Below are 27,782 nucleotides of genomic sequence, written 5' to 3'. Positions count from 1 at the left end.
TGTTGCTGAAAATGTTAACCCTTTCTGGTGCCCAATACCTCTTTCTAAACCCACTTTGGAGCCCTACCATGGGTCAGTTCTTTAGTAAGAAATGTGGTGGTAACAAAGAAAATCTAAGCATTCAGAAAACTGTAAGAGTCGTAAGACACCCTCAATCCCAGAAGAAGAGTAAATACAACTTTGTTGTATTACAGACAATAGCTATATTATGAGCAGTGTTTTGATATGACCTACCAACACATAATGTAAGAGTTCCTAGGAATGCTGACATTATTCCCACTTGCAAGTTTCATCATTTTTTGTAAGGATGAAACTGCATCATTGAGTTTTGCTGAATACTATATAGTATATACATCAATACTATTTACTGTGTAGTATACATCTTATCTCTACACAACATTCTAGAGAATGGAATTGTTGCTTATAAAATAAACAAAGAAAGTTGTTGTTTAAGAGTGTGGCAGAAACCATATCAGCCTATACTTGATTTTCAGCCCAAGTGTGTGACTTCCTGCTGCATCTGTGACCTCTCTAAGCACACTCTTCTCATTTGAAAAGTGAGGATGATGACAGCCACACCACAGGCTGCTGAGTGGATCTCTGAGACTATCGGGTCAAACTCCACACAGTAAAAAGATCATAGTCAGCTCCCTCTTCTACCAAATGCCAAATGCAGGTAGCTGCTTCTAATCACTGAGAGCCATGCAGCCCCACATGCGCCTCTGTCTCCCAGAGCTCAGAGTCTCACTTGTTAGCATCTTCTGTTTCCATTAACCATCTCCACCTAACAAAGAAAACAAAATAAAACGAAGACACTTGGTGCTTTGGGTTCCATTTTATATGAGGTGTGTGTGTGTAGTTTAAAGATAAGCGGCCAAGGAGAGGATGGGAGACATCATATAGGTCAGAGCTTCTTTTTTTAAAAATCATCCTTACCTTTATATTTTTACACTACAGTCTATAAGTTCTCGTGTACACAGCCCTGTTGTACCTACAAGGAGCTTTATTTCCATGGAATCCAAACCTTTGACTCTTTACAAGCTTCCTGCCTCATCTTCTACATAGATCCATGATTCTCGAAGAGAAGGGATTGATGACAACATCCAATACAGGGCTGAGCAGAGCACCCCTGGGCTTCTCACTGTCTGTACATTGTGGAGTTCTAGGTCTCTCTGTCAATTAACAACTACTTCTATGAAAAGCTTCTCTAATGAGGTTGGGTGAGGCACTGATCTGTGGGTACAGCAGTATATGATTAGTAGTCACTTCAATTCCTCAAAAAGATGAAAATATATTCACCACAAAATCCAGCTATGTTGCCCTTGGGTATATGCCCAAAAGTCTCTACCTCTTTCTACAGAAAGACTTGTTCATCCATGTTCATTACTGTTCCATTCATCACAGTCAGAAATTGGGAACTGCCTAGGTGAATCAATAATGAAAGGGTGGTACATTTACACAGTGGACTATTATGTAGCTTTTAAGAAAAATAAAATTAGGAAATTCTCAAGTACGTGGATGGAGCTGGAAACAATCATTCTGAGTGAGGGAACTCAGACCAGAAAAACTATATATTGTCAAGTTCTTTCCTTCGGGCGGATGTTAGTGTTGAGTCTGTGCTTCACTTTGGACATCTACATAGGTTAGGAAGATCACAAGGACCACTGGGGAGGGAGGAGGGCATCAACCCAAGAAAAGGAAATAAGAATCTGGTGTTATAAAGGGATGAACAGGTTAGGAGAATAGAAGGATTAATTCAGGGGCGGTGGGGGATTGAGGAATATGAGAAAGACAAAGGATCTTTACCTATCCCAAATCGGATAGGGGACTAATATCCAGTATAAAGAACTCAAGAAGGTGGACTCCATAAAATCAAATAACCCCATTAAAAAATGGGGCTCAGAACTGAACAAAGAATTCTCACCCGAGGAATACCGAATGGCAGAGAAGCACCTGAAAAAAGGTTCAACATCCTTAATCATCAGGGAAATGCAAATCAAAACAACCCTGAGATTCCACCTCACACCAGTCAGAATGGCTAAGATGAAAAATTCAGGTGACAGCAGATGCTGGTGAGGATGTGGAGAAAGAGGAACGCTCCTCCATTGTTGGTGGAATTGCAAGCTTGTACAACCACTCTGGAAATCAGTCTGGAGGTTCCTCAGAAAATTGGACATAGTACTACTGGAGGATCCCGCAATACCTCTCCTGGGCATATATCCAGAAGATGTGCCAACTGGTAAGAAGGACACATGCTCCACTATGTTCATAGCAGCCTTATTTGTAATAGCCAGAAGCTGGAAAGAACCCAGATGCCCCTCAACAGAGGAATGGATACAGAAATTATGGTACATTTACACAATGGAGTACTACTCAGCTATTAAAAAGAATGAATTTATGAAATTCCTCGTCAAATGGATGGACCTGGAGGGCATCATCCTGAGTGAGGTAACCCAATCACAAAGGAACTCTCACATTATGTACTCACTGATAAGTGGATATTAGCCCAGAAACTTAGGATACCCAAGATATAAGATACAATTTGCTAAACTCAAGAGAACAAAGACCAAAGTGTGGACACTTTGCCCCTTCTTAGAATTGGGAACAAAACACCCATGGAAGGAGTTACAGAGACAAAATTTGGAGCTGTGATGAAAGGATGGACCATCTAGTGATTGCCATATCCAAAGATCCATCCCATGATCAGCTTCCAAACTCTGACACCATTGCATACACTAGCAAGATTTTGCTGAAAGGACCCAGATATAGCTGTCTCTTGTGAGACTATGCCGGGGCCTAGCAAACACAGAAGTGGATGCTCACAGTCAGCTATTGAATGGATCACAGGGCCCCCAATGGAGGAGCTAGAGAAAGCACCCAAGGAACTAAAGGGAACTGCAACCCTATAGGTGGAAAAACAATATGAACTAACCAGTACCCTGGAGCTCTTGTTTCTAGCTGCATATGTATCAAAAGATGGCCTAGTAGGCCATCACTTGAAAGAGAGGCCCATTGGACTTGCAAACTTTATATGCCCCAGTACAGGGGAACGCCAGGGCCAAAAAGGGGGAGTGGGTGGGTAGGGGAGTGGGGGTGGGTGGGTATGGGGGATTTGTGGTATAGCATTGGAAATGTAAATGAGCTAAATACCTAATAAAAAATGAAAAAAAAAAAAAGAAAGACTTTTGAGAAGCCAAATGGAATCCTACTACTCTAGAGACTTCCTTAACTGGTTAAGGAAATTTAAGTGGAATTATGATATAATGGGGAGGACAGTGCTCTAACTATATGTCTCCAAATAAAGTCTCCAATACCATAAATGGGTTGGATATTGTTGGGTAAAAGGATGCTATAAACCACCCCAGCTATATAAAAATTACAGGCTATTGTCAATGCTATTGGATGCACCCTACAGCCCGACCGTGAGACCCTGTTCCTGAAGACACCACTTGCTTATATCATTGAGTGTAGAGAAGTCAAGCGATCTCTAACTTGAAACTTCACCTCTACAGACTAGCGTTTGTGATCCTGGAAGTCACTATTTATGCTACCAGAGGATACAAGTAAGCAACAATCTCATCTAGCTAAAGTCCCAGCTAACTGTAACAGTTGAATTGCCTGCAGAGTATATTGGTGCTCTAGGGGCACAAATGTTATCAAAGTAAACAACCACTTTACATTGGATTTAAGGTCTACTTCCAGAGACAGAATACACACCTGACACTGTTGGTGAGGCCAAGAAGCAGAGCTTCTTTTTTTAAATAGAAGAGTCATTTTACTTTTACTTCTTGTGTGTGTGTGTGTGTGTGTGTGTGTGTGTGTGTGTGTACATGTATACATGGACACTTGTGTAAGCCAAAAGATGACACATAGTCTCTGGAGCTGGGGTTACAAGGTGTTGTAAGCAGCCCACTGTGGATGCTGGCAACGAAACTCCCATTCTCTGTAAGAGCAGCAAGCACTCTTAACCACTAAGCCATCTCTGCAGCCCCAGAGCAGTTTCTTAAATGTTTTACACAGCCATCTTTCACCTAAGAAAATTTGAGTATTTAAAATAGATATAAAATAAACAATAATTACTAATAAATTACAGGAAGTTGTTTTTAAGTAATTGTTTGGTATACATTTAAACTTAGTGTTCCTTAAGCTCCCACACTAATGTGATAGATGTCCTTGCTTGCTTTCTGTCACCGAGATAAACCCCATGACAGAAAGCCACTTGGTGAGGGTGCATTTCATCTTTTTTAGGTTACCATCCACAGAGCAGGAGCTGAAGCAGGAGCTATGAAGGCTGCTGCTTACTGTCCCTCCTTAGGCTAGCATCGTACTGTTTCATAAAAGTCAAGACCACCTGCCCAGGAGTTGCCTTGCCCATAGCGGGTTCAACCTCCCACATCACTCAAAAATCAAATAAATGGCCCACAGCCATGGCCACAGGCCAGTCTGATTCAAGCAACCCCCCAAATGAGACTCCCTCTGGTGACTTGGGGCTGTATAGCGTTGACAGCTGAAGCTAACTCCCTCTGGTGACTCGGGGCTGTATAGAGTTGACAGCTGAAGCTAACTGGGAGAGATTTGCATGTTTATTTTTACATAAAGAATTAAATCTTGGCCAAATATTTGATACTGCAGGATGTCGAGCATCTTTAACATTTTTCAGAGTTGATCCATGTTTTGATTTTATTATCATCAATGCTGAGAACACTACTTCACATAAATATGGAACACAAAATGTCAGAATGATATTTGGGGCCTTTTCAGAAATGCTAAAAATTCTGTCTTAATCCCAAACCAAAATTTGCACAACAGTATGTGAGACTCAAACCAGTGTGACTCAAGCAGCAATTTTTAAAATGAGAAATTATAACACAGTACAATCAAAAAATACGAAGTTGATATTTACATCTGAGGAATGACAGAAAATCTTTTTTTTTATCTTTGTTTCCCATAATCTAATCATTGTCTCTGTAACACAAGAATAGTTTATAGGCAGTGCAAACATTGCAGTTGGTAACCAACTGTAGTCTGTGTGGACTCTGAGCCTGGGCACTTCTCATTGGTGTCATGGGACATCACCATGATGGCATGCAGAGTGTAAGATGCATGTTGTGTATCCAGAGTCAACCCTGCACAGAGATCCCATGATACAGCATGGATGAAAACTGCCAGAGACACATTGTACTCAGTACACGTTTGAGGCTGAACTAATTTTTGGCCACAGTGCATTCAGAAACTTTCCATTGGGACCAAAGTTTTCTTGACCCCTGCGTTGTTAGACAGCCTATGTGGGGTCATGCATGGCCTCTTCTTACTTGTCCCATCACTTGCATGGCATTTGCTGCTGAATCCTTGCCTAATAGGACAGAATCTCCCACTGGCCTGTGCACTCTGGAGCCTTTTTGTAAGCACATAAATAAAGATAATGATTACATTTAATTGCCATATTGGGGGTTTGTAGCAGTTGAGATTTTATTGCAAGCAAAATGTAAACTGTATTTTCCCTTCATTGGTAATGATTTATAGTTAGCATCCAGCTTATACCATTTCTATTATATCTTGTCATCAACAAATGGCTTTGTTGTCATCAAAGCCATTTCCACTGCTTGGCTCCACCCTCAGTGCTGGGCTGCCCCTCACTCTTGGGCTGCACCCCCACTACTGGGTTGTACCCTCACTCATGGGCTTCACCACCACTGCTGGACTGCTCCCAAGCTGCTGGGCTGTAACCCCACTACTGGGCTGTAACCCCACTGCTGAGCTGTATCCCCATTGCTGGGCAGCACCCTCACTGCTGGGCTGCACCCTCCCAGTGACTTCTTTCTGTGGTGGTCATGTATTACGCCTCCCTCTTTTCCTCTTGACTCATTCTTCACTAGAACGCCTAGCTGTCCATGTCTACTCAGAACTGTATGCTATGATATCCAGATCTAAGCTCACAGCATCAGCTTAAAGGGACACTTGTCTCTCCTGACCCTGCTAAGTTAATCAGGGTCGCTTTTCACTGTTGATTGGGTTTTGCGGTCTCTCTCGCTTGCTTTGTTACTTAAACCCCTTTGGGGTCACAACTTACCCTTTAAGAAACCACTCTCGTTATTAGTCCTCTTCCTTCTAGCCATCCTTCTTCTGTTTCTTGAGTGCTGGCTTATTTACTACCTGGAAGCAGCTATTGAAAGGCCCACTCTCTGAACTTCAGTTTGTTTAACCTTTCTCAAACCCTTATCTGTTATGTATTCACACACCTGAATTGTTGTTGCTTTTAAAGTCAATTGTCATATCATAGATTAATATGAACCTAATTTGATGGGTGAGCGTATTGAACAAAGCAATGTCTCATACATTTTCATCAGTGCTTTTCATGTTTATCTTTCTCTGAATTATATCAGTGATAGTGTTCTTTTATCAGCAACCAAACAACTACGTAGTGACCCCTAGGAAGTATTCGGTGTTAAATACTCTGAATTAGTCCTTTGGTTAGTAGCATAAAATCCAGGATGTTCTTGGAAATAAATGCTTTATCCCCTTTGGCCTGAGCTGTACCATGTAGGGAGGATACTAATGGCTGGGAAGGCCAGCAAAGCAAGCTTAGTGAATTCCTCTGTGACTTGCTTCATGATGCTAGTGGCGAATGTCCTGCCCCATTTCGGGAGCACATATGGATTTCACTGGGGTTTATTCAGTCCTGTTAGTGGGATAACCTGTGGTTCCACATATATTCCCAACCAGTTTCTACATGCTTCTTGGGCCCTGTGGGGTGTGACTGAGGTCTTTGGCCTCTCAACTTTAGATGCCAAGCTCGGAAACTAAGGTGCCTCTGTGGTTCAGTGTATTCATAAGGTGCTAGCAGCCTTACCTTAAAGTTCTCCAGGCAGCCTGGCTGCCAGTATTGACATGGACAGAGCTGCCACAGGACCTCCTGTGGCTCGGACATCTCTGTAACTCTGTACTGAAACCAACTCAACACTTTCCCTATTGATTTGATTAGAATTCCCTTAAAAAACAAGCCACAAGTAGGGATTTCTTAAACACACACAGCATACATACAGGCAAAAGCCCTTCTTGTAAGCACATAAATAAAGATAATGATTACATTTAATTGCCATATTGGGGGTTTCTAGCAGTTGAGATTTTACTGCATGCAAAATGTAAACTGTATTTTCTCTTCATTGGTAAAGATTTATCGTTAGCATCCAGCTTATACCATTTCTATTATATCTTAGAACTGAATGATATCAAATTATGTCCTACTCACAGGAAAAAACATTACTTTAACACCTTGCTGATAGAATACGGAATTCGAATAGGTTGCAATTTGGACTGACAAAATTCCTGGATTATCTTCTTGGTTTGCTCTTCTTTAAGCCCAAATGAGGCCTCTCAGAATTAATGTAGCCAGGCAGCATGTGGACCCCACTTGCTTATCTTTTTCACCCATAGATCTACCAAAGAAAAGGTGGTGCCAGTGGGGTAATAGAATAACTACCAGTCAAGGGTTCAGCCAATTCATAAATGTTCTCAGCTCAGTCTGCACTAATGGCTAAATCAAAGTATTTTAGCTCATAGAATAAAAGGCTAGAATTTTAATGCACTTTACACAGAACACTGAAAAGTGATGTCAGACGTTACACACATGCAGAGCCAACCAGAATATTGAAGGGCTTATCAGTGTGTCTCAGGTCAGGGCAGGAATTGGGGTACTGTGCAACCTGGATAAAGGTCAGTTCCGTAATGCAGTTTGAGTTACTTTGTAGACATAATCTAAAACTCCTCCCAACTCTCAGCATTGTTCTTTTTAGCCTTGAAAAGTGGCTTTATCACTTGCTTGCTTGCTTGCTCTATTTTATCTCCCACTCTGCAGCATGCCTTTGTAGTAACTCTGTATGATGACTGCAGTATCACATGATGATTAGTTCATTTTTAAAGGGTCTATGTAATGTTATACTCTTGGATATATGCTACGTTTACATCAGCATACATAAAATGGATATTAGCTACAATACCAAACTATCAAAAAAATAAAAATAAGAAAGATAGATCACTGAGGTCAACAGGTAAGAAATCATTCCTAGAAGATTTATATTGTTTAAGATCTTTCATATGTCTCATTTGAAGGTAACTTTAGTACAGAAAAGTAGCGAAACATGTGACAGCATATTCCTGTCACTCAATTTCCCTAAATTTAGTATGTTACATAGCCCTAGTTATTCAACACAGGAAATTATTATCATTACTATTACTGCCTCAAGAGTTTACTAACTCCAGACCTCATCTGCCTTCAAGTAGCATCTCCACAGGGCCTATGGATATCTCCATGTCTGAGGAACTACGCATGTGTCTGCCCTGACTTTGAGGCGTGGTGCAGCTCCTGGGCATAGGTGCCAGATGTGAGCTAAGTCAGGTTTAAGGAAACCGTCTCCCATGAGTCCAAGCCTTTCCTTAGGGCCACATCACTTTCATTCACCTTCTCGTCCACCTTGTTTTTTATATACCATGTATATATGCATATATTTGCATATGCTTATACACACATATACATACAAGCAATCATGTTGGCTTATTTTTTTTTCAAGATTATTGCAAAAAATAGAAAAATGGAAAGGCAGTCATTATGAGTTCCCATGTTTATTTTCCTTTGGTGATCAATACTTAACATTCTAGAACTGGGTGTGGTGCTGCGTGAGTAGTATGAGCAAAGAAAAAATAGTTCTCCTTTTCATCAAATAGTTGCATCTATAGATGATCACACGCATGGATGTCATGAAGGATGAGGCTGGTGGGGATCTGTGACATTTCGGTAGCATCTGGTGGGAGGAGTTGGGAAAACACAAGGCTAGTTGGTCAGAAGAGCTGAGTGGTCAGGAGCACTGATGTCCTCAGAAAGCTAGGGGCGAATAAAAATGGGTAAAGCAAGGAGCTGAGCAGGAGGCACAGTGTGCAGAGGCGCTGGAGTGAGGATAAGGAAAAGCCAGAGCGAGTGGATCAGAAAGGGGGGACATGGAAAATACCTAATAAAAATATAATAAAAAGAAAGGGGAGACATATTATAGAAGAGAAAGCTGGACAGATGGATAAGGATGGATAAGGACCCGAACAGACATTAAGGCAAGGTTAATACTTGGGTCTGTTTCACTAAAAATCACTAATTTGAGAGAGAGAGAGAGAGAGAGAGAGAGAGAGAGAGAGAGAGAGAGAGAGAGAGAGGAGAAAGAAAGAAAGAAAGAAAGAAAGAAAGAAAGAAAGAAAGAAAGAAAGAAAGAAAGCCCACAGACAAGTAACTTTATTCTACACCCCTCATCAAGGAAACTTCTCCTTGCAACAGAGACCATTACAGAAAACCACAACCAATCAAAATGCAGAGTTGTAGATCCTATTTCAGCTGATCTATCTAAAATACAACTCCTGTACGTAAGGCTAAGGATTCACTGTGAAAGAGAGGGAAGAAAGATCCTAAGAGCCAGAGAAATACAAAAGAGGATGCTAGGAGATTGTGTCTCCTAGTACTTAACAGCATGACTGCCTAGACATGAACTGAGCAAGGATAACCCTGGAGACAAGTTAATAGGCAAAGAGGAAAGCTCATTAAGACTTCAGCCCCACACAGGCAACTGGGAAGGCTGAGAGCAAGAGATGTAGTCTTTCCTAGGCAAGAGCACACCAGTTGCTTATTCCACACAAAATAGTGAGCTCCAAAAAACATATGCATGTACATCACATTATACTGACTGAGCAGATTGTATTTATATATTTAGGAATATACATGTCTGCTGTATACGGATAGAAGAGCAATTAGTTTATAAAGAGACCATGAGTTTGAAAGAGAGCAAGGATATGTATATGGGAGGATTTTAAGAGAGGAAAATGAAGGGTGAAATGATATAATTATAATCTCAAAATACAAAAGAAATTATATATAATTGTTTTGAAAGTCACTCTGCTCATAGAGTTGACCAGGAGGTTGTAGGAAGTACTTCTTAATATCATGAGTTAACTATGAAAATGAGGGTTAGGATGACAGAGGTTTCACAAGGACACATAGACCTGCAGGTGAGGAATAGCAACAGTTGTTCCCTCGATCTCGCCTGGGTTTCTGTATTCATTGACAGAACTGATGTTGGTTCCATTTATGCTCAAGGTTCCATTCTTTCTTGGGTTGGCTTAGATGGGTTCTAATAAGGGCCACATGGATGTCATCTTCTAGTGTTCTTGGTGTTGGACCTGTCCTGTGAGACAACAGAGTTAAGTACTGAAGCATCAATCTTGAGAGACTCATGTGTCCATAATGTCTTGAGGTCCAGCCTTCATCTTCCACCTTCTCTGGGGCCGGGTTTCTTTTAGTTGCTGGTTGCTGCATACACCATGCTAGCTGTCAATGAACTTCCAGGGATTCTCTTGTCTCTGCCTCCCTCCTCTCTGTAGGAATACCAGAATAACAGAAACATGCAATCTTGATTTTCTACCTAGGCAATGGGGATTATGATTTAGCTTGATGCGTGCATGACAAGCACTCTGTCCCATCCCTAGGCACATGTCATTAAGTCTGGGAGTCTTTATGGGATGTATCAGCTTCTTTCATCACTTATCTCAGACTCTTAGGTCTTTCTTATATATTCTTACCTGAATTTTCTTACTGTACCACACCTCATTTGTACTTGTATCAAATCTTACAGAATGTTCTGTGTGGCGGTGGAGGTGGGGGGAGTTACACAAGGTTCTATTGAAAGTATGGAGCAACATCTCTCTCTAGTTGCAGCTGCCCAGGCAATGATGTGATGCTGTAGAGGATACTCAGACAAAGCAGGCATCCCTGACTTTGCCCTTCCCTGTCTCAACTGGAGGAAGAAGACGGGACCTTCTTTCACATTCCATCATATTCATGAAATCATGTAGAGGCTACTTTGAGCTAGTCCACACAGGACCCAGGCAGTGCAGTCCTCATTTTGATACCTTGCACACTCTGACTAAACCTCACATATACACTGTGTAGTGGTGTTTACTGTGGAGTTAGCAGAGTAGCCACATGAATCGCTGGACTATCTGCTAGCATTGCATTAGCCCTGTGTCCTCAGAGTTTTACAACCAGCACAAACTCACAATCATTCGCTCCATACTCTGATAAACCACATCACACTAGCCCGTTCCACACTTCCACACACAGGTTATAATGGATACACAGTTACTTAGCATGGTTTCCATTTCTTTTTTGTCATTGGTTTTGTTGATTGTGAGTGTGCAAATTGTGTGTGTGTATATTTTATTTACTTGTTTTTAAGTGAGTTTATTGTATTAAGGATCTAGCCCAGAGTCTTGCAAAGCTGGGTAAGTACATTTCAATGTTTTATATTTTCAAGACATATCTCCCTATATAGTTTAAGTTATTCTTAAACCCAGCCTGGTCTCAAGCTCATAGTCGTCCTGCCTTCGCTACCATAAACTGTGATTACAAGTGTGAACCAGCACACCTGGTGTTAATCCTAATTTATTATGAATCCATTCTCCTCTCACTTCCTCCTGCCCACCACCATTCCCCTGGGCCGCCTAGGACATTATGACTGTTGCTTCCAAATGCTCTTCATGAGTCACCCATTCCCCTCAGGCCATTCTGTGCACCACAGCCAAGATGATGCTTTCTAGTTTATAGGCGTGATTTACCAAATCTAATGACCAAATCCTTTGGTAGCTGTCCTCTAATTCATTTAAATCAAATATTTAGCATACTACAGAAGACCCTTAGTCCCCTGCCTAGGCCTGTCAGCTCCTTTCCTTCAGGTCTCTCCCCCAGCTTATATAGTCTTCTTTGTTATTTTCCATACTACAGTGCATTTCTATGTCTCTAGAATTCCTTTTTTCTTTTTCTTAACTGCAAAATGTATCCTTTAAAATTTCCCTCATCTCTCTTGCTAGGAAATTTCCATGTCTACTTCATAGTTCTATTCATATGTCCCCCTGGTAGTTTAACTGTACCTGTCACTGCTCAGCGCAAGGCATTGCATGGGCCTTTGTCTCTGTGCCCTGACTCTGTAGGACAGGCAGCCTGAAACCAGGAGATCTGTCAAAACCAAGAGCACCTCCTACATCCGATACAGTCACTGCTACAGCATGCAGGGATCTACAGCACATCGGAGGCCTAAGGCACTGCCTGGTATGGGGAAATACTCAAGTAATAGTTTACATTGAAATATAAGTAAGTGGCATCCCATCCAAGTTGGCTACATAGAAGAGATAAGAGATCCACACAATAGAAGAAATGTTGGTATTGTCCCAAAACTCCCTGCCCTTGCTCCTGTCTCCTTAGACATCGACCGGCGCATCTACATTCTAATGTCATCTTCACATTCTAGTTCTTTCCCATCAAATGTTTCTAAAAATCTCACCCTTGGACAAGACCACATTGTTCACCTCACAGCTTCCATTCACAGTCTTCTTGAGGTAACTCAGTGCTATGGTTCTCTGACCATGCTTCCACAGCCAGGTTCTTCCTGGGTTCTGGAGAGCCGAACTCAGGCCCCAATGCTTTTATGACAGACAGGTCCTTGGTTGAGTTTTCTATCTCTCCAGCCCAGGCTATACATTTTTTTAACACACTTTAATGTAAAGTCTCTGAATGTCTGCAGCATCAGGATAAGTGTTACAGTAAATGTGGAAGGCAATGATCATAACATGAATTCCATATGCTTTTTAATTTCACTCCATGCCTCTAAAAATATTGATGCCTTCACATCGGAGAGGATGTCAAAGAAGGTCCTAAAAGAAAGATTAAGAAATATGTTAACATGTTGACAACATATATATGGATAATAGTGTCAAAATGAAATCAATTGTTCTTTATACTAACTAGAGAAAGTATGTGTGTGTGTGTGTGTGTGTGTGTGTGTGTGTGTGTGTGTGTGTGTGTAAAATCTCTTCTTTTGCTTAGATAGTTGACAGCATAAACCATGGACTCACACCAACACATGAAACACCTACCTATGATATGACTCATACACTTTGATATATGGCATTTGTAATGCTCATAAATCACTTCACTTAATGCTTGCATCCTCTTTATTTGTCCAGGTGTAGCATGTATCTATTAACATACCATCTGGACTAGCCGGAATACTCATGAGAACTTGTTCCCGATGCTTTGAGGCTAAGAAAAAGCAAAGCCAATGATTATTTCTAAATTATCTTTCATATGTTTTGCATAAGAACATGCTGATACTTAATAATAACTGTGGGTTTATTTCTAAGTCCTTGACAAGTGAATTCTTTTGCAGTAAAGTGAATTCTTAAAAGGACTCTGGGGCCATTTGCATAGCTTGTAGATAAAAGTGTTGGCTTCTACATAATAGAGGAATCAGACAATGCAATAGCAAGTATTTATGTGTGCTAATTTCTGAGTTATTAAATACCCAATGACGCTAGAAGAGTGATGTGCTATAGAAACTTTCCTTGGTCTGTGAAGTAGTTTATTCTGACTCTTTCAGACGGATGCAATGTCCTGACACAGAGCCTGAGAGCCAGAGAGGCAGTGGGCTTGTTGTTGTTATTGCTGTTGGTTTGTCTATTTGTTTTTCTGATAACCTTGGTGTGTGAAGTTTATCCTGCTTTGTCAATAGAAAGCCATCTCTCTTAAATGGGACAGTCTTGTGTGTCATAATGCTATTTCTTGAGATGCCTCCTTTGTTCCTGTCCCCACAGAGACAGCGTAGGACTGAGAAACCCTGATCTGATTGAGGCCTGAAAGGGACAAAGTAGGGGTTGGAAGTAGGTAATCCCTTTTCTTACCTTTCACTAGGAATTGTGGACTGGATGGCACTCATACTACAAAAGATAAGTTAGAAAAAAAGCATGGCACACTGGTTCCATCTAAGACTTGTATGCTAGGGGAGACTCCGAAAGATCAGCTGAGAGACTCTCGGGTAATTGCTCATTTTTATGCTTAGGTTTCATGCCACATGGACAGCTCTTTGGAAAAGTGATCAGGTGACATGATGTGATCAAAGGATGACAAATTGGCAGTAAGAAATGGCTATTCTGATTATTGTGTGGGTGGTAAGATGGCGAGGGGAGCCATGTTCGAAATGTTTTCAGCTAATAACAGAATAAGCATCAACATGGGGAGAGACAAAGGACATAAAGTGACCCCTAAACACACTTGTGGCTGAAAGGCCAAGCAAAAGAGAAGCAGAAAAGCTTAGAAGACGGTCCACACTATTGAGACAAAAGAGGGAAGAGTGACAAATTATGATAGTGTGGGATGTGAAGGTTGAAAATTAACACCAGATTGGAAAACAGGGATGGTATGGATGTCTGTGGGCAGAGGACTTAGTAAAGGAGACTTTAGTTGCGTGGTGATATGTGCTTCAGTGCAGCTGGGTGGTACCTTAGTGGTAGGGTACTTGAAGAGCATGTGTTAGATCCTGGGTTCAAACCCCGTACGGATAAAAGCATTTAAATTTTTGGTTGGTTGTTTGTCTGTTCTAAGCACAAGTAGCAGTCATAAACTCTAAAGTAACTTTAACAGTATAATTCATACATAAATCAGTGGTGTGGACAGTAAGAATCACAATTAGATGTTATGCGCTGCGCATTGAGCGTCACTATCAGATGTCATGTTATGCACTGAGCATGTTTGTATGTGATAGACGTTGATGTCACTGGCAGCACTGTAGTTTTGCTTACAGGAATATCATAGGGACATAGGACACTATGGTGACTATGAGGTGACTAGACAATGGGATTGTTTCAGTCCTCTTACAAACTCTCGAGGCTGTGGTCCTCTGTGTGTTTCCCATAACTGTACAATGTCCCTTGGACAGATGCAGATACTGAGATCTGGGTAGATATTGTGACTTGCCTTAGAATACATACACTGTTGCTAGCTGGCAACGCTTTGGGTTAATCCCAGGAAAGGTGGCTAAACAATTTGCACCCCACATTTCTTTGTCTCAGTTCTCCTTGATGTCATAAGTGGCTGCACAGTATGTGGGTGAGATAGTGCCCCCACCCCCAGAAACTCATCAGTGGTTCATAGCTTGTGTCTAGGACCGAGACTCCATGTGCCACCTCTTACTGCCCTTCATTCGTGTCGCCTCCTGGAGGCACTGAAAAGCAGAGCCATCAGTCTCCTAACTCTTAACAGTCATTAGGACACAGAATGTGAGAAGCAGGTTCAGTACTTGCACCCATAGAAGGGAGAATTATTTTTACATTAAGATATCAAAGAGGTTCAAACATAGCAAGAAAGTTAAAAAGAAGAAAAGCTCAGAATCAAGTGAAATCATAACATGCCTGGAGCCCCAGATGAGTCAGTGTGCATAAACAGAACAACTGGTGTACAGGGCCCTGGTGGTGCGTCGGCCTCTTCTGTGTGATGTAAATCACCCCGCTCGAGCAGTAATATCCCACATAGCAATCAGTATCTGTAGAGTGCATTGTCAGATCTGCTGTGTTACACAACACCAAGATCATCCCTCGCTTCTGCCTGGAGTGTCCCTTTTCTTTTCATATCCAGCAGTTAGCACTAAGGCCTGAAACCCTTAGTTACAGAACAAAGTGGCTCAGGAGTAATGGAGCCTGTGTGAGGCTCCAAGAAGAATAATGAACGTGCCCAGCAAGCTTCCTGCCTAGATGCAGGTGCAGAAATCAGGGGATCATGAATAATGCATGACATGCAGATTAGACGGTAGTTTGTGCTACTGGGTTTTTGACTCTGCTACCTGCCTGGCTGCTGTATGTGGGAAAAGGCAGATAGCAGAGGGGCTGCCATTTAAAATGGAGCTCACCCAAACCCGGCATGTGCATGTCCTTTAGAAGGAATAAAATTTTAAGTGATAGCCAACATGTAAGGGTTGTGATATGAATTTTTGGATGAAGTAGACTCAGAGGGAGAAGATACTTGCCCGTTCCTCATTTGAGTTTAAGAAATGTTAGAATTATTTGGTCGTACAGATAATCAGAATCAGTTTTCTGGTTTTGTTTTGTTTTCCCCCCAAACCATGATGGGAATTGTGTATTTATAGAATTTGGTCTAGGATCACCGAATTTTTTTTCTCAAAGATACCAATGTCTAGAAGGCTTTACACTTATGGAGTAGTGAACCCAAGTCTCCCTCCCTCATGTTCCCATGAGATGTGAAGTGGGCAGCCATGATGCCAGATACTGTGACCATTCAACTTCAGCTGGAGTTGACCATGAGGACGACATGGTTTCTCTGTAGTTTTGGGCTTCGGGATTGCAGTAAAGGGGATAAGGGCTTGAAGGACTTGGTGTGTAGTGGAGAGCTGAATCCTTGAAGCAAATGACCTCTGAAAATATACTTAACTCTTGGGACCAAGAAGTCAGCGAGGGTCTAGAGAGGCAGTTCATTGTGAGGATGCTATTTCAAGAAAGCAGGGCAGAATGGCTTTTGTTACCTTCTAGGTAACTCTTGTCTCCCTCGGATGTATCTCCATACATGAGAAAGATAAGTATGTGTATCTTGAGGGGCTGGAGTATAAACCGGCTTTCATTTCTCGCTGACTCTGTCATTTCCGCCAGGGCCCCAGTTTGGACAGCTGCCAAGACCAACAGGTGATCCTTGTAGCTGCGGAACAGCAGGAAGTGGGGCTGTGCTTGAATAAGGCAGTTCAGCAGAGGGGCTGTCTGGGCTCCCTCCATCTTTCTGCATAATTATCACCCCCATCCCCCATGCAGAGCAGAAAATCTGTGCTGAGCAGCTCAGCTGCAGCCACCATCAAGAAGCCTAGGAGAAAAAGCATGTTAATAATGCTGGAGGAATCAAGTAGGAAGTACAGTCCAGCTCGAGGTTTGGGAAAGATGCAGAAAAGGCTGGCCTGGCATGCCGTGTCTGTTTTGATGTGATTTTCACTGAACAGCAACAAGGGGCTGGGGTTCAAAGGGACCCCAGACTTTGGTTTTAAGGGAGTCTTAAGGCCAATTAAGATAATTTTGTTTCTTTCCTTCATCCTTCCCTGACTTCTTCCCCTTCTGTTTTCCTCCCTCCCTGTAAATAAAAGTAATGTGTGGGTGTGGAGACTGGTGAAGAGGACTCAAGCTGAAAGCATGACTAGATCTCAGGAACCCTAGGTAAGCATCCTAAGCAAGTAAGCAAGAAGGCAGCTGAAGTAGGCCATAGGGTTTCCCAGCTGGTAACTGGGAAGAGAAGGATAGGGCCGCTGGCTCCAAGTTAGAGAATACCAGCAGTTCCGGGATGCTTTGAACTCAAACCCTGCATGACTCAACCCCGGATGATTGGGAAGCTCTAGACTGACTTCCCTTACATGGCTGGCACTTTGAATTCACTTTGCCTTCCAGATCTCAAACACAAACATAAATGCCAGAAAGCCTGTCTCCTGGAAATAACTGTCCCTCCTCCCAGCCCATCCTGTCAACACATACCCTGTTCCTGGATGTGTGGGTGAAGTCCTGCTGTTTTTGTAACTTTTACATTTAGAAATTGACCCAAAGAATGGCCACTTCATTGTCTCTGTGCAGTTTCCATGGGAACGGACATAAGAGGGCTCACTGCGGACAGGTACCACGCCCTCTGAATATTATATGCACTCTTACCCCCAAGGCAAGAATTACATCTTCAGTAGCTGTTTCTTCTGCTAAAGAGTGCATCTGTTCGATGAAATTCTTGGTTCTGCAGTCAATGTGTGGCACCTTGGTACCTCGGGAGAGATAAAGAACAAAGGCCCTGGAATTTAATTAATTGCACCTGTTTATTAAGAGTTGGTCAAGTTCACAGGGAGAACAAAGGAGCAATCCTAAGAAAGAGTTCACTGATTAAGCAGACTGTGTGCTTTCCCGTTTGCAGCGAGAAATGTGTTTTCTCAATGACTGACTTACTCTGGTCTGTTGACAGGGTACATCCATCCCCGGTATCCAGGGTCCGAGGAAATCGAATGAATAACCAGAAGTTTGCTTGGTGAGTATGCAAGTTAATTTATAAATATTTGTAACTCTTTTATTGCTGTGGGGGTTTCGTTTTGTGTACTGAGGCAGTGTCTTACGAATCTCAGAGGTGCCTGGAATAAACCAACAAACAAATGCTGATGGAATTACTCTGCAGTTAAACTGCTTCATCACCATTGTCTGGGAAACATTTTTGCCATAACAGATGTAATCTAACTTCCCAGGATCCGCCATTTCTCCTTTGAAAACAGTGGCTCCTTTATAAAAAGATGGCTTAGTTAACCCAGGATTTGAGTAGGTTGTCACCTTTAGCTTCTCATGAAAATTTGTAGGTAATTAATCTATTTGTTAATTTTGGTAATTACTCTTCAGATGACCTCCATCCTCCTTTGGCCTTGAACTTGAATGTCTTTTGACATTTTTTTTGCAGGAAGGGCAATGCAAAGATGTTTAATTGACAACTTCTTGAATAAAAGTCTAAGTGGATCTTCCCAGGCATGGCATGAAGTTGTTTCAACTACAGGATATTTGATAAATGATTCTTTGAGGAGCCAACAAAAGGACTTCAAAAATGCTTTATGTGAAACCAAGGAAATAGATTAATATTGGCTCAAAAAAATCTGTTTCTTTATATTACTGCACAAAATTAGACTTTCAATTTATAATGTATCATGGGAAAGAAGATAAGAGAAAGAAAAATGAAAGAATTGAGCCGTGTACTATGTTACTACAAAAACTGGGCAGAAATTCATAGATCTCTCTTATTTTTTGATTATGCTTAGAACAGGATTTTGATTAGAAACTATGATTTTTTTTGTTTAATGTGGGAAGATGAATACCAAAGATTCCCCTTCCATATTAATTATATTCCTAAACCAGGATTTTTTTTAAGAAATAAAAATGGCAATTTAATTATTACCTGATCAGTTTGCCTCCACTGCCCCATTAAATCCAATTAGTCCTCACAATAGCCTGGTGCTCTTGTGAAATATTATACTTTGCTGTTTCCCAGAGGGAAACGGAATGTGGAGAATGAAGCTTTTTGTTTGCCTACCCAAAGGCTGGGCATCCCTGATGGTCACTCTAGGTCATTAAAGCACACTGTCCCCTGTCAGACCTGGAAAGATGAGAGACTGACAAAGCCAGGAAATACCAAGAGAAATCGAGGGAGAGGCCAGGTGCAGTTCGGACTCTATAGACTCTGCATTCCATCAAGGTTGAAGGTACATTATACCAAAGAAACTTTACTCTGTGAAGAGAGAGCCTGAGATACTCAGGTGAGTAACATGAGCTGAGGATCCCAGGGACACAGTCAGCCCGGAGATCCAGTTTCCACCCCCTTGCTCTGAAGAGCTCAATGGGAAACACTGAGTAGATAATGTATTTTCTTTCTCTGCCTCTTTCTTTCTACACAAAAGGTAAAGATCATTTCTTCCTACAAAATTGTAGCATGTTGCCTGCTAAGTTTAAACGGTTTTACCTCTAAATAAGTGGTCCATGGAAATAGCCCAAAGGGATTTTACCACCAGCCCTGAGAAAGTTCAGTTCACGATTTCATAACATAGGCACTGTTACAAGCACCGGATTAGAAAGATAAATAAGGCATGGTTTCTACCTTCAGATGGCTTGTAGGGGAGGGATGTATATTTTTGTGTGACACACAGACCTTGTGAATGCTCTGAAGGCCTGATAATCCCAGGATGCTCACGCTGGTACTATATGCATGCTCACATACTTAGATTCTCTCATGCAGTAAAGATGATACTCTGTGGACATGCATTTGTAGTGCAGTATTCCGAGGGATCAATTATCACATTTATTTAGGACCAATCAGAGAGTGGAAGTACTGAGGGGAAAATATGTAGGAAGAAAGAGACTCAGAAGCCTATTCGAAAAACTGAGACTACAGCATAGTGCTAGAGTTCTTTCCTGGCACACTCAAAAGTACTGGGTTTGATTCTCAGTGCTAGAAAAAGAAAAGAAAAAGAAAATCCAGCCCAGCAAAGAAAACTACTAATTTGTTGTCAGTAGGGAAAACAGAGATGAGCCATTGTGTCCTTTAGAGATGAACACTGGGGTAAAGATGTATTGTTAGTAGGGAAAACAGAGAGATGAGCTATTATTGTGTCCTGTCCTTTAGCGATGAAATCAGACATGGAAGAAGATGGAGACATTTCTCAATTGATTCTAACAGGAGCACAGATAGATTTAATAAATAAACTTGTTTGGTCAGGCACTAGCTAAAATGTCTATGATCTATACCACGTTGAATCTTCCTTAGGTAAATACTTTGACTCTGGTGTGTGGATGAATCACCTGGCAAAGACAAAGTCCATGAATCATCCAGCAGCTACTCCTAGCGAAGTGATAAATGGTTGATACTTGGTTGTGAAATATTGACTGTGAAAAATTCAGAAAGTTTAACTACTCATCTAGCAGTAGTGAGTACAGGCGAGAGGCATTTGTTTGTCTCAGAGGAGAAGCTGGGAATAATTTGTAGAATTAGACGTCAACTTCATCACTAGATTGGCTTTGCTGGCGTTCAAACTCCATGGTGTATGCGTGAGAGCTTAAAACAGTGTACTTGTGAATTGGGTTGGCCAATGATCCAATCAGTTAAAGCTGTTCATCAAATGGTCAAATTTAAAAAAAAAATCCATAAATAACAGAAAAGCTTGAACTTGCACTGTGGAGTTAGATAGCTGTAGCTCCACTCGGTAGGTTCTGAAAGGCAATGGCTGCGCCTGACAGTTCCCAGACTATTGCTTATTACTGAGGAAAGCGAGTTTAAAAATTTGTAAGTAGCACTTTCCTCTGCATCATGCTGACACAGGGAAGCATCCCGTAAGCACTGGTGACAGCGCTCTGGAGGAAGAAATATGTGGGCATGTATGTATGTCCTTTCAAAGCACACAACATCTGACAAAACAAACAAACAAACAAAAAAGAAATATATTAACATTGTGTTCACGTTCAAGGATGGAACCAGGACACCAGAGTTTATGGAGTCTAGTGACAGATATTAAGATGCAGCCAGGTTTGAGCTACGCATTAACTCCTAGGGATTAAGGAACAATGGAAGAAAGACCTCTCTACAAGAGATAGCGTCACAGCAGTAAAGAAGGCTGGGTCATTATAGTAGTAATTTAGTAAAGAGCCAACTGAAGAAAGTGGGCCATCCCAGATACAAGCCCCATGTCCTCACTGCCCTACAGGGCAGTAGTTGTTGATTTCAGCCTTGTTGACCCTTTGGGCATGCGAATGCTTCTCTCCGAGTAATGCATCAGACTTCTCTGTCTTTCACTATGGCTCCTATAAGCAGGTGTCCATTAACTATTAGAGGAGAGAGGGGAAAATATTTTCCTTGCACTACCCCTTTGGCTCATAGGCTGTGACACTGTTGATTTGACTAACAAGAGAGAGGCTATTATAAGAAAAGCGAAGACAGAATTATAAATGCATTCACTTCTCATTAATGGGGGATTAAACCCAACAAGTGGCTCAGAGTGAGCGACAGTTGGAACCTAAGTTTATGCAGCAACCAGAGCATCTTACCAGAGAGTTTGTTTCGTTGTGTTTCATTCTGGGAGATGATGAGACAAAGCGAGTAGACTTTGACTTTCTAGGGATGGCAGGTCATGGAATGGTAGAAACATGGGGGACTCTGATGAGAGGGGAAGGCTGTTTAGGTGAAGTCCCCAATGTCATCCCTAGATTGATAAAGTTGTCTTTCCTGGTAACAGTGATCCTGTCCTTCTGGGAAGAGAGGTTTTCCCATATCTGCTTCTCTTTAGGATTTACTTTTAGGGGGGCAGGGATGGGGGTGTTGTGTAGGTGCCCACAGAGAACAGAAGGAACAGAAGACTTTATTTGATCCTTGGAGCTGAAGTTAGAGGCTATTGTCATCCACTCAACATGGGTCCTGGGACCCAAACTCTCACCCTCGGGAAGAGCAGTAAATGCTCTTAACATACTTAGCTCTCTCTCCAGCCAATAGCTGCTTCTTTACCTTATGCCATATGGGTTCTTATGCCAAACTGCTACATTTTAGGGCATCTTATTCCACTACCTGTCATTATATGAATCTTCTTTTAGACATTGTCTCTTCTTTCTTGGACATGATAATGCAAGGAAAACATGTTTGTCATCTTCAAGGCAAGCAGGAAGAGCTCACTGTCAAAATACTTAATGTGAAGTTAGATTTCCACTCATGTTTGGTAGAAGCTGATCTCCTATCAAATCCACAGGAGTGGCCATTTACAAGTCTGAGATCCACCATACATTCTCAAAGCTGCAAGACAAATTGGGGATTTGTGTGTTTGGGTGTATGTGTATTGTAGAATAGTACTGAGAGGGGAACTGTGGGGATTTTTGTCATTTGGGTATATGTGTATTGTAGAATAATACTGAGAGGGGAGCTGTAGGGATTTTTGTCAAAATCCCAGACACCAAAGTTAGGTTATGGCCCCAGATATTTGTAAGATGTGCAAGTGCTTAATGCTGTGGTTATCTCTGTATATTTCCATCCTTAGCTTTTCATGAGTTCTTCTCCTTTTTTCCCCTCCAATCTTTCCTGTTCCTAAAGGTTTAAAGGACCTGGTAGCAGTCATTGTTTGGTAGTGGTAGTAGTTGAACAGAGTCTATAGAACATGTGCCAAGAGTCATTGCAGGCATTGGTACTTGGTGCCACATAACTGAGACTTTATGGTTATTTTTATGCTGACACAGAAAGTGAAGCATTTCTTCTCATTAATAGAAATTGTCCTCAGGAAAGCAGAAGTAATTTCCTCTATTGGATATTGCTATCACTATCTCAATTTTGATTTCTCCCATACCAGCTTGCCAGAGATTGTATAGATATGGAAAATCCTAGCTTGAATCATCTCCAGCCAAATTATGCATCCTGGATTGAATCACAGTTGTCATTTAACTGTGTGTGTCACAAGTTTTGGTGGAGGGCAGGAAGTTCCTCTTCACACTTGTTTTACTACAGGAGATGTGCTACGTTCAGCTTAAATATAATAATAGAAGCTTAAATACCCGTACAAGTGCAAATGTTACCACTGGCTTCATGGAGTCTCCAAGAGGGATGAAACTCTAGCCCTTTTATGCCATAAAAATAAGATGAGTCTTTCTTGTCTACACCTTCTCCTGTAATAATGGAAGACACTGAGGCTATTGCTTTGAGAAACTGCTAAAAAAAAAAAAAACTGATATACAGATTCAGCCATTTAGGGAGAGAGAGACGATTTGGAAATTGCCAACTTCTGAGCTGTAAGCATCACTAATTCAGGACGACCCCATCACATTACACAAATAGAAATGAGAGACACCCAACACAGAGAAGGGATGTTTCAAACCTGGGCATAACTCCAAGTCCCTACTCACCTGTCTAATAGCCTTTCCACCATGTGGCAGCTGTCTTCCAATTTGGAAACTGAGAAAATCCTTCAATGTTATGTAACATTCATTCCCTACACACTGCGCAGAAGGCTTTGCCTAGGAAACGCCCACTAGAGTAATGCCAAGCTAACAGGAAAAATAGAGACGATGAAGCCATTGCTGCTCACAACAGGCAAGTAGCAAATACCCCTGCCATCTTGGATGTTCCCACACACTCCATATTTGTGGGCGATAGTGATTGTGTCCTGTTAACTGTTTCTTGACTTAGAGAACAAAAGCATAAGTGACATCTCCAGTTGCATAAATCCCTGGCCATTTGTGATTTTTTTTTTCAGCCCACGTGAGTTGGTAAATAAGTCTCAGTAAGCCTTTAAGTTTGTTTTAGAAGAAAGCTTTCTCCTGTAAATGGGCTAGCAAACCTGTTTGCACTTTCCCTCTGATTACAATTAAAAGTGTGCCTCGAGGGGAAACTACATCTCAAATCTCTCCAAATCCACAGCTATTTATAATAAATGTTTCAACACCTCCGTCTATATCACTGTTTGTTTGTTTGTTTGTTTTGTTTTGTTTTGTTTTGAGACAGGGTTTCTCTGTGTAGCCCTGGCTGTCCTGGAACTCACTTTGTAGACCAGGCTAGCCTTGAACTCAGAAATCGCCTGTCTCTGGCTCCCAAGTGCTGGGATTAAAGGCATGCGGCACCATGCCTGGCTTATTTATTTATTTTTATTTCATTATTTTGAGTGGAAGCCAACTTCAAACTCTCTGCTCTCCACTCCCCAATCCTTCCATGTCAGCTCTCCTTGTGATGGAGTTATGCGCAGATGCACCACATCTCGCTTAGTGAATTCTTTGGTAACTTCAGCTACCTTGTTTTAGCTTGGTGAGAATTATATGTACTTAAATTCTGTGTTTCATCTTCAAAATTGATTTCATTTAAAAAAAAACAACTTTGATCTAATTTTCTTAAATTCTCTTATTACCCAGAATTTCTGCAAGAAACCATGGTGAAAATAGCAAGTTGGTTCTGTTCCTGCTGATGTCAGCTGAATATCTCTAATATCTCTTTCACCACAATAAAAATGGTGTGGGATAGGAATTAAGCTAGGTTATTTTCTGTAGTTATTTTCTTAATTATATGAGAATTGGGGCTATAAGATCATGTTGAGCCATGGGGGTCACCAAGTCTGAGGTTTTGCTTTTTCTGTTACAAGTGTGATGTTTTGCTTTCATTAGCCTTTAGCTCAGAACCATATATAAACGTTACACTGCAGACCTGCTGTCCAGACACGTAGGGCAATAGTTCTTGTTGGTTCATGGCTTCTGTTCACTGCGGCAGCCAGCATAGGTATAGGACTGTCAAGGTATAGGACTAACAGGTATCAGACTATCAAGATAATACATCATTCTCACACTAACAAGGACATTAATTTATGCTCTAAAATGATTTGCTTAGTTCTAGTGTTTGTTGACTCTTCATATAATTGTTATTTGTGGGGTACATTTGATACCGCATTGAGTATTTAAACTCCACATGGAAAAGCTACCCACAGGTCCTGTTGCTTACTGAATTTGAAATGGCATCACATGTTTATCCTCTGTCAGGCTGCTTTCCCTTCGAAACTTGCTCAGATAGTAAAGTTTAAAATAAAGAACATTGTAATGAAATCTGAACAAATGGAGTTATTAATATATGCATTACAGAAAATAGTGTGTTCCAATATGAAAATATGTATGTGTTCCATATAATAGTACCATTGACTGCTCTTTTGGTTAGGGGTGTGAGGAGGGGTCTTGTGTAGCCCAGGCTAGCATATATCTCACGTAGCTAAGGCTACACTGAAATCTATATCTTCCTCTGGTCAAGTCCTGGTATTACAAGTGTGCACCATGACAGATTATTGAGATACTTGCTCTTTTATCATAAATTTGGTCATTGCAAATGAGAGGGGGAGAGAGAGAGACAGAGAGACAAAGAGAGAGACAGAGAGAGACAGAGACAGACAGACAGACAGAGACAGAAAGAGAGAGAGAGAGAGAGAGCTATGTTCCACATAAGTATTTGAGAGAAGAACAACTACAATGGGAAGCCAATCAAAACTCTCACTATATCTATGAAGATGCTGGGAATGGTGCTTGCAGTAATAACTCCAAAAGGCCTACCAGTAGGGATGTTCCATGGACTATAATTTTGTCCTGATCTACATCTACCCCCACTCCCAGTTTTCACATGCACAGAAGATTCTCTGTGGACACAAGACAGCCAAGTAATCAAGCGTTTCAATCAAAAGTACTTTCAAATTATTAATGACGGTTTTATCTGACCACTGGTTTTTATAAAGTTTCTTGATTATTTACCTAAAACTAACTATTACATGTCTTGGCATAGCAAAACACCCTAATAATATGTATCTTTTAATATCTGAAAAAGGGCAATAGATGATGTATTTATCAAAATATTTACAACAACACAGTATCATTGGTCCCCACTATATATAGTCACAGCTAATTAGCTGCTTGCTCTGCTGGAATCCACTGCCCATTCTCCTGGAATCCTCTATCCATTCTGTGGAATCCTCTATCCATTCTCCTGGAATCCTTTGTCCATTTTCCTAGAATTCTCTATCCATTCTGCTGTAATCCTCTGCCCATTCTGCTGGAATCTACGGTGCTGTAGAACCTCTGGGCCCCTTTGTCTGCATGGAATGGGTCTCTCGTCGTGGGTGGGCAAAGCTTCAGATGAGTGACAAACAGATGCACACAGGAGAGATCGTGTGGAATCTGAGTGTAATGTCAAATTGAGCATCAGACTTTTTATGCAGAAGACAATATGGAAGTTGGGTGACATATTCGCAAGGTACAAATGAGGTAACTGGAATCTTACATAAAACAGAGGAATGCAAACACAAAGACTGGCAGGAACTGAGCAATAAAACAACTGAGACAAAGTCAGCCCTATCTAAGGTCAGCTATAGTCTTAGAAGCCAGGTGTGAGAACTTTTCACTCCTAGGGCAAGGGCTTTCACACCCAAGTCATGGTTCTAACTAGAGAGTTCCATTGTAGCTAACCATCTCATGAATAATGCAATACTCTAAAACCACAGCCCGATCTACTTCCTAAACCATTGTAAATTCCTGTATATGGGAGAGACTTGGCTTTTATTGAGAGTGTAATACCAGAGGCTATTCTGAATGTCACTGTCTAGTTCAAGGACGTTTTAGGACTGTTGGAACACTGGCGGAAGGCTTTAGCTATGTCAGAATTCAATCTTAAAAGGCACTTATAGTGAGATGATACTGAAAGAGAGCACGTGGATCCATACACTAGACTAACGCGGGAATGGAGAATTAAGAAAACGCCAGACTCCAGGAGGAGAGCTTCCTTGAAACTCTTTTTGCCTCATGAGCAGCTTTTAGGCATCCCTGCCTGATAGGCTGACTCGACCGGAGTACCGTGCTACCACAGACCATTCTGGGGAAGCCATTGTCTCTAAGTTTCCATTCACCTAAATAAGCGTCCTTTATCAGATGGGAGTCTCTAGTTAGAAGTAAAGGCAACTAAGTGACTCTGACTGCCATAAACCAAGGAACATGGGGACTCTAGAAGGGGATAGGGTGAAAGAGAAGATAAAGCAGAAGAACCCTTGACTCAGAGCAGCAGGCCAGGGGCAGCGGAAGGACTTAGCGGGCAGCTCTGACCCAGAGGAGCCCAGCCCAACACGGCCCCTCACACTCAGCGTAAGGGAAGACAGGTCCTTATGATGGACTTCAGACTGGGCTGTGTCTAGCCCTGGGCTAAGGAGGAAGGGCCTGGGTGTTGACAGGACTAAGGCTATTTCAGAAGAAGAGGAAGAGAGAAGAAAAGGAGTTGTGGTTTCCTGAAAGACAAGGAGGCTTTAATGGCAAAGCTGTGGAGAACACTCGTCGCAGGCTGGCCACCTTCAGTTTTCTCTTCTGTTCAAAGGGGGAAAGAAACTGTCAGAGTTAGGAACCTTGAATGATTTCCCTGGGAGGCTGTAGTTTCTCATCTTTCTGATGATACCAAGATGTACTATTATCAGTAGCTAGAGAAAGTGACTTTCTTGAGTGCTACCCTGTTATTCAATAGCCAGAACCCAAAGATGCTAAAGCAGAAAACGCACAGAGCCTTTCCCACGGAGTGCCCACCGTTTCACCCTAACCACCACATCCCTCTATCCTCATCGGACGTTGAATCACATAATCAAAAATAACCTGTCTACGTGGAAAACACACGTTGTGTTGATACTAAAAATGGGCAGAGGACAGCAGAGCCTCCTGGGAGATGCCTAGAGTGTGTGGCCAGAAGCTTGCATTCTGTTGTACATCTGCCTTTGAACTCATGTAACACTGTATTTGTCTCACGTCAGTCGAAGAATGTCAGGCCCAAACTATTGCAGTCTTAGCAAGGTGCTTAGGAAATCATACTCCTCACTGGAGCATCTTGAAAGAAAACGCTTTATAAA

The 27,782-nt window shown here is 41.6% G+C and overlaps 1 protein-coding gene across 8 annotated transcripts in view; it reads left to right on the top strand.

Moving 5' to 3' along the window:
- The window catches only part of Klf12 (KLF transcription factor 12), a 415,415-nt gene that overhangs the window by 313,215 nt on the left and 74,418 nt on the right, over window positions 1-27,782 (top strand). For all 8 annotated transcript variants that reach the window (XM_021182110.3, XM_085828811.1, XM_029469158.2 and 5 more), the window contains one exon: window positions 17,849-17,911. In XM_021182110.3, coding sequence (XP_021037769.1) covers window positions 17,849-17,911 — 63 coding nt within the window. The remainder of the gene's footprint in view (window positions 1-17,848; window positions 17,912-27,782) is intronic.

The sequence above is a fragment of the Mus caroli genome, unplaced genomic scaffold (genome assembly GCF_978045245.1).
Source record: "Mus caroli unplaced genomic scaffold, Mus_caroli_1 scaffold_12, whole genome shotgun sequence".
Taxonomy (NCBI): Eukaryota; Metazoa; Chordata; class Mammalia; order Rodentia; family Muridae; genus Mus; species Mus caroli.
Note: the sequence above shows the minus strand (reverse complement) of the source record. Positions and strands in the feature narration are given on the sequence as shown.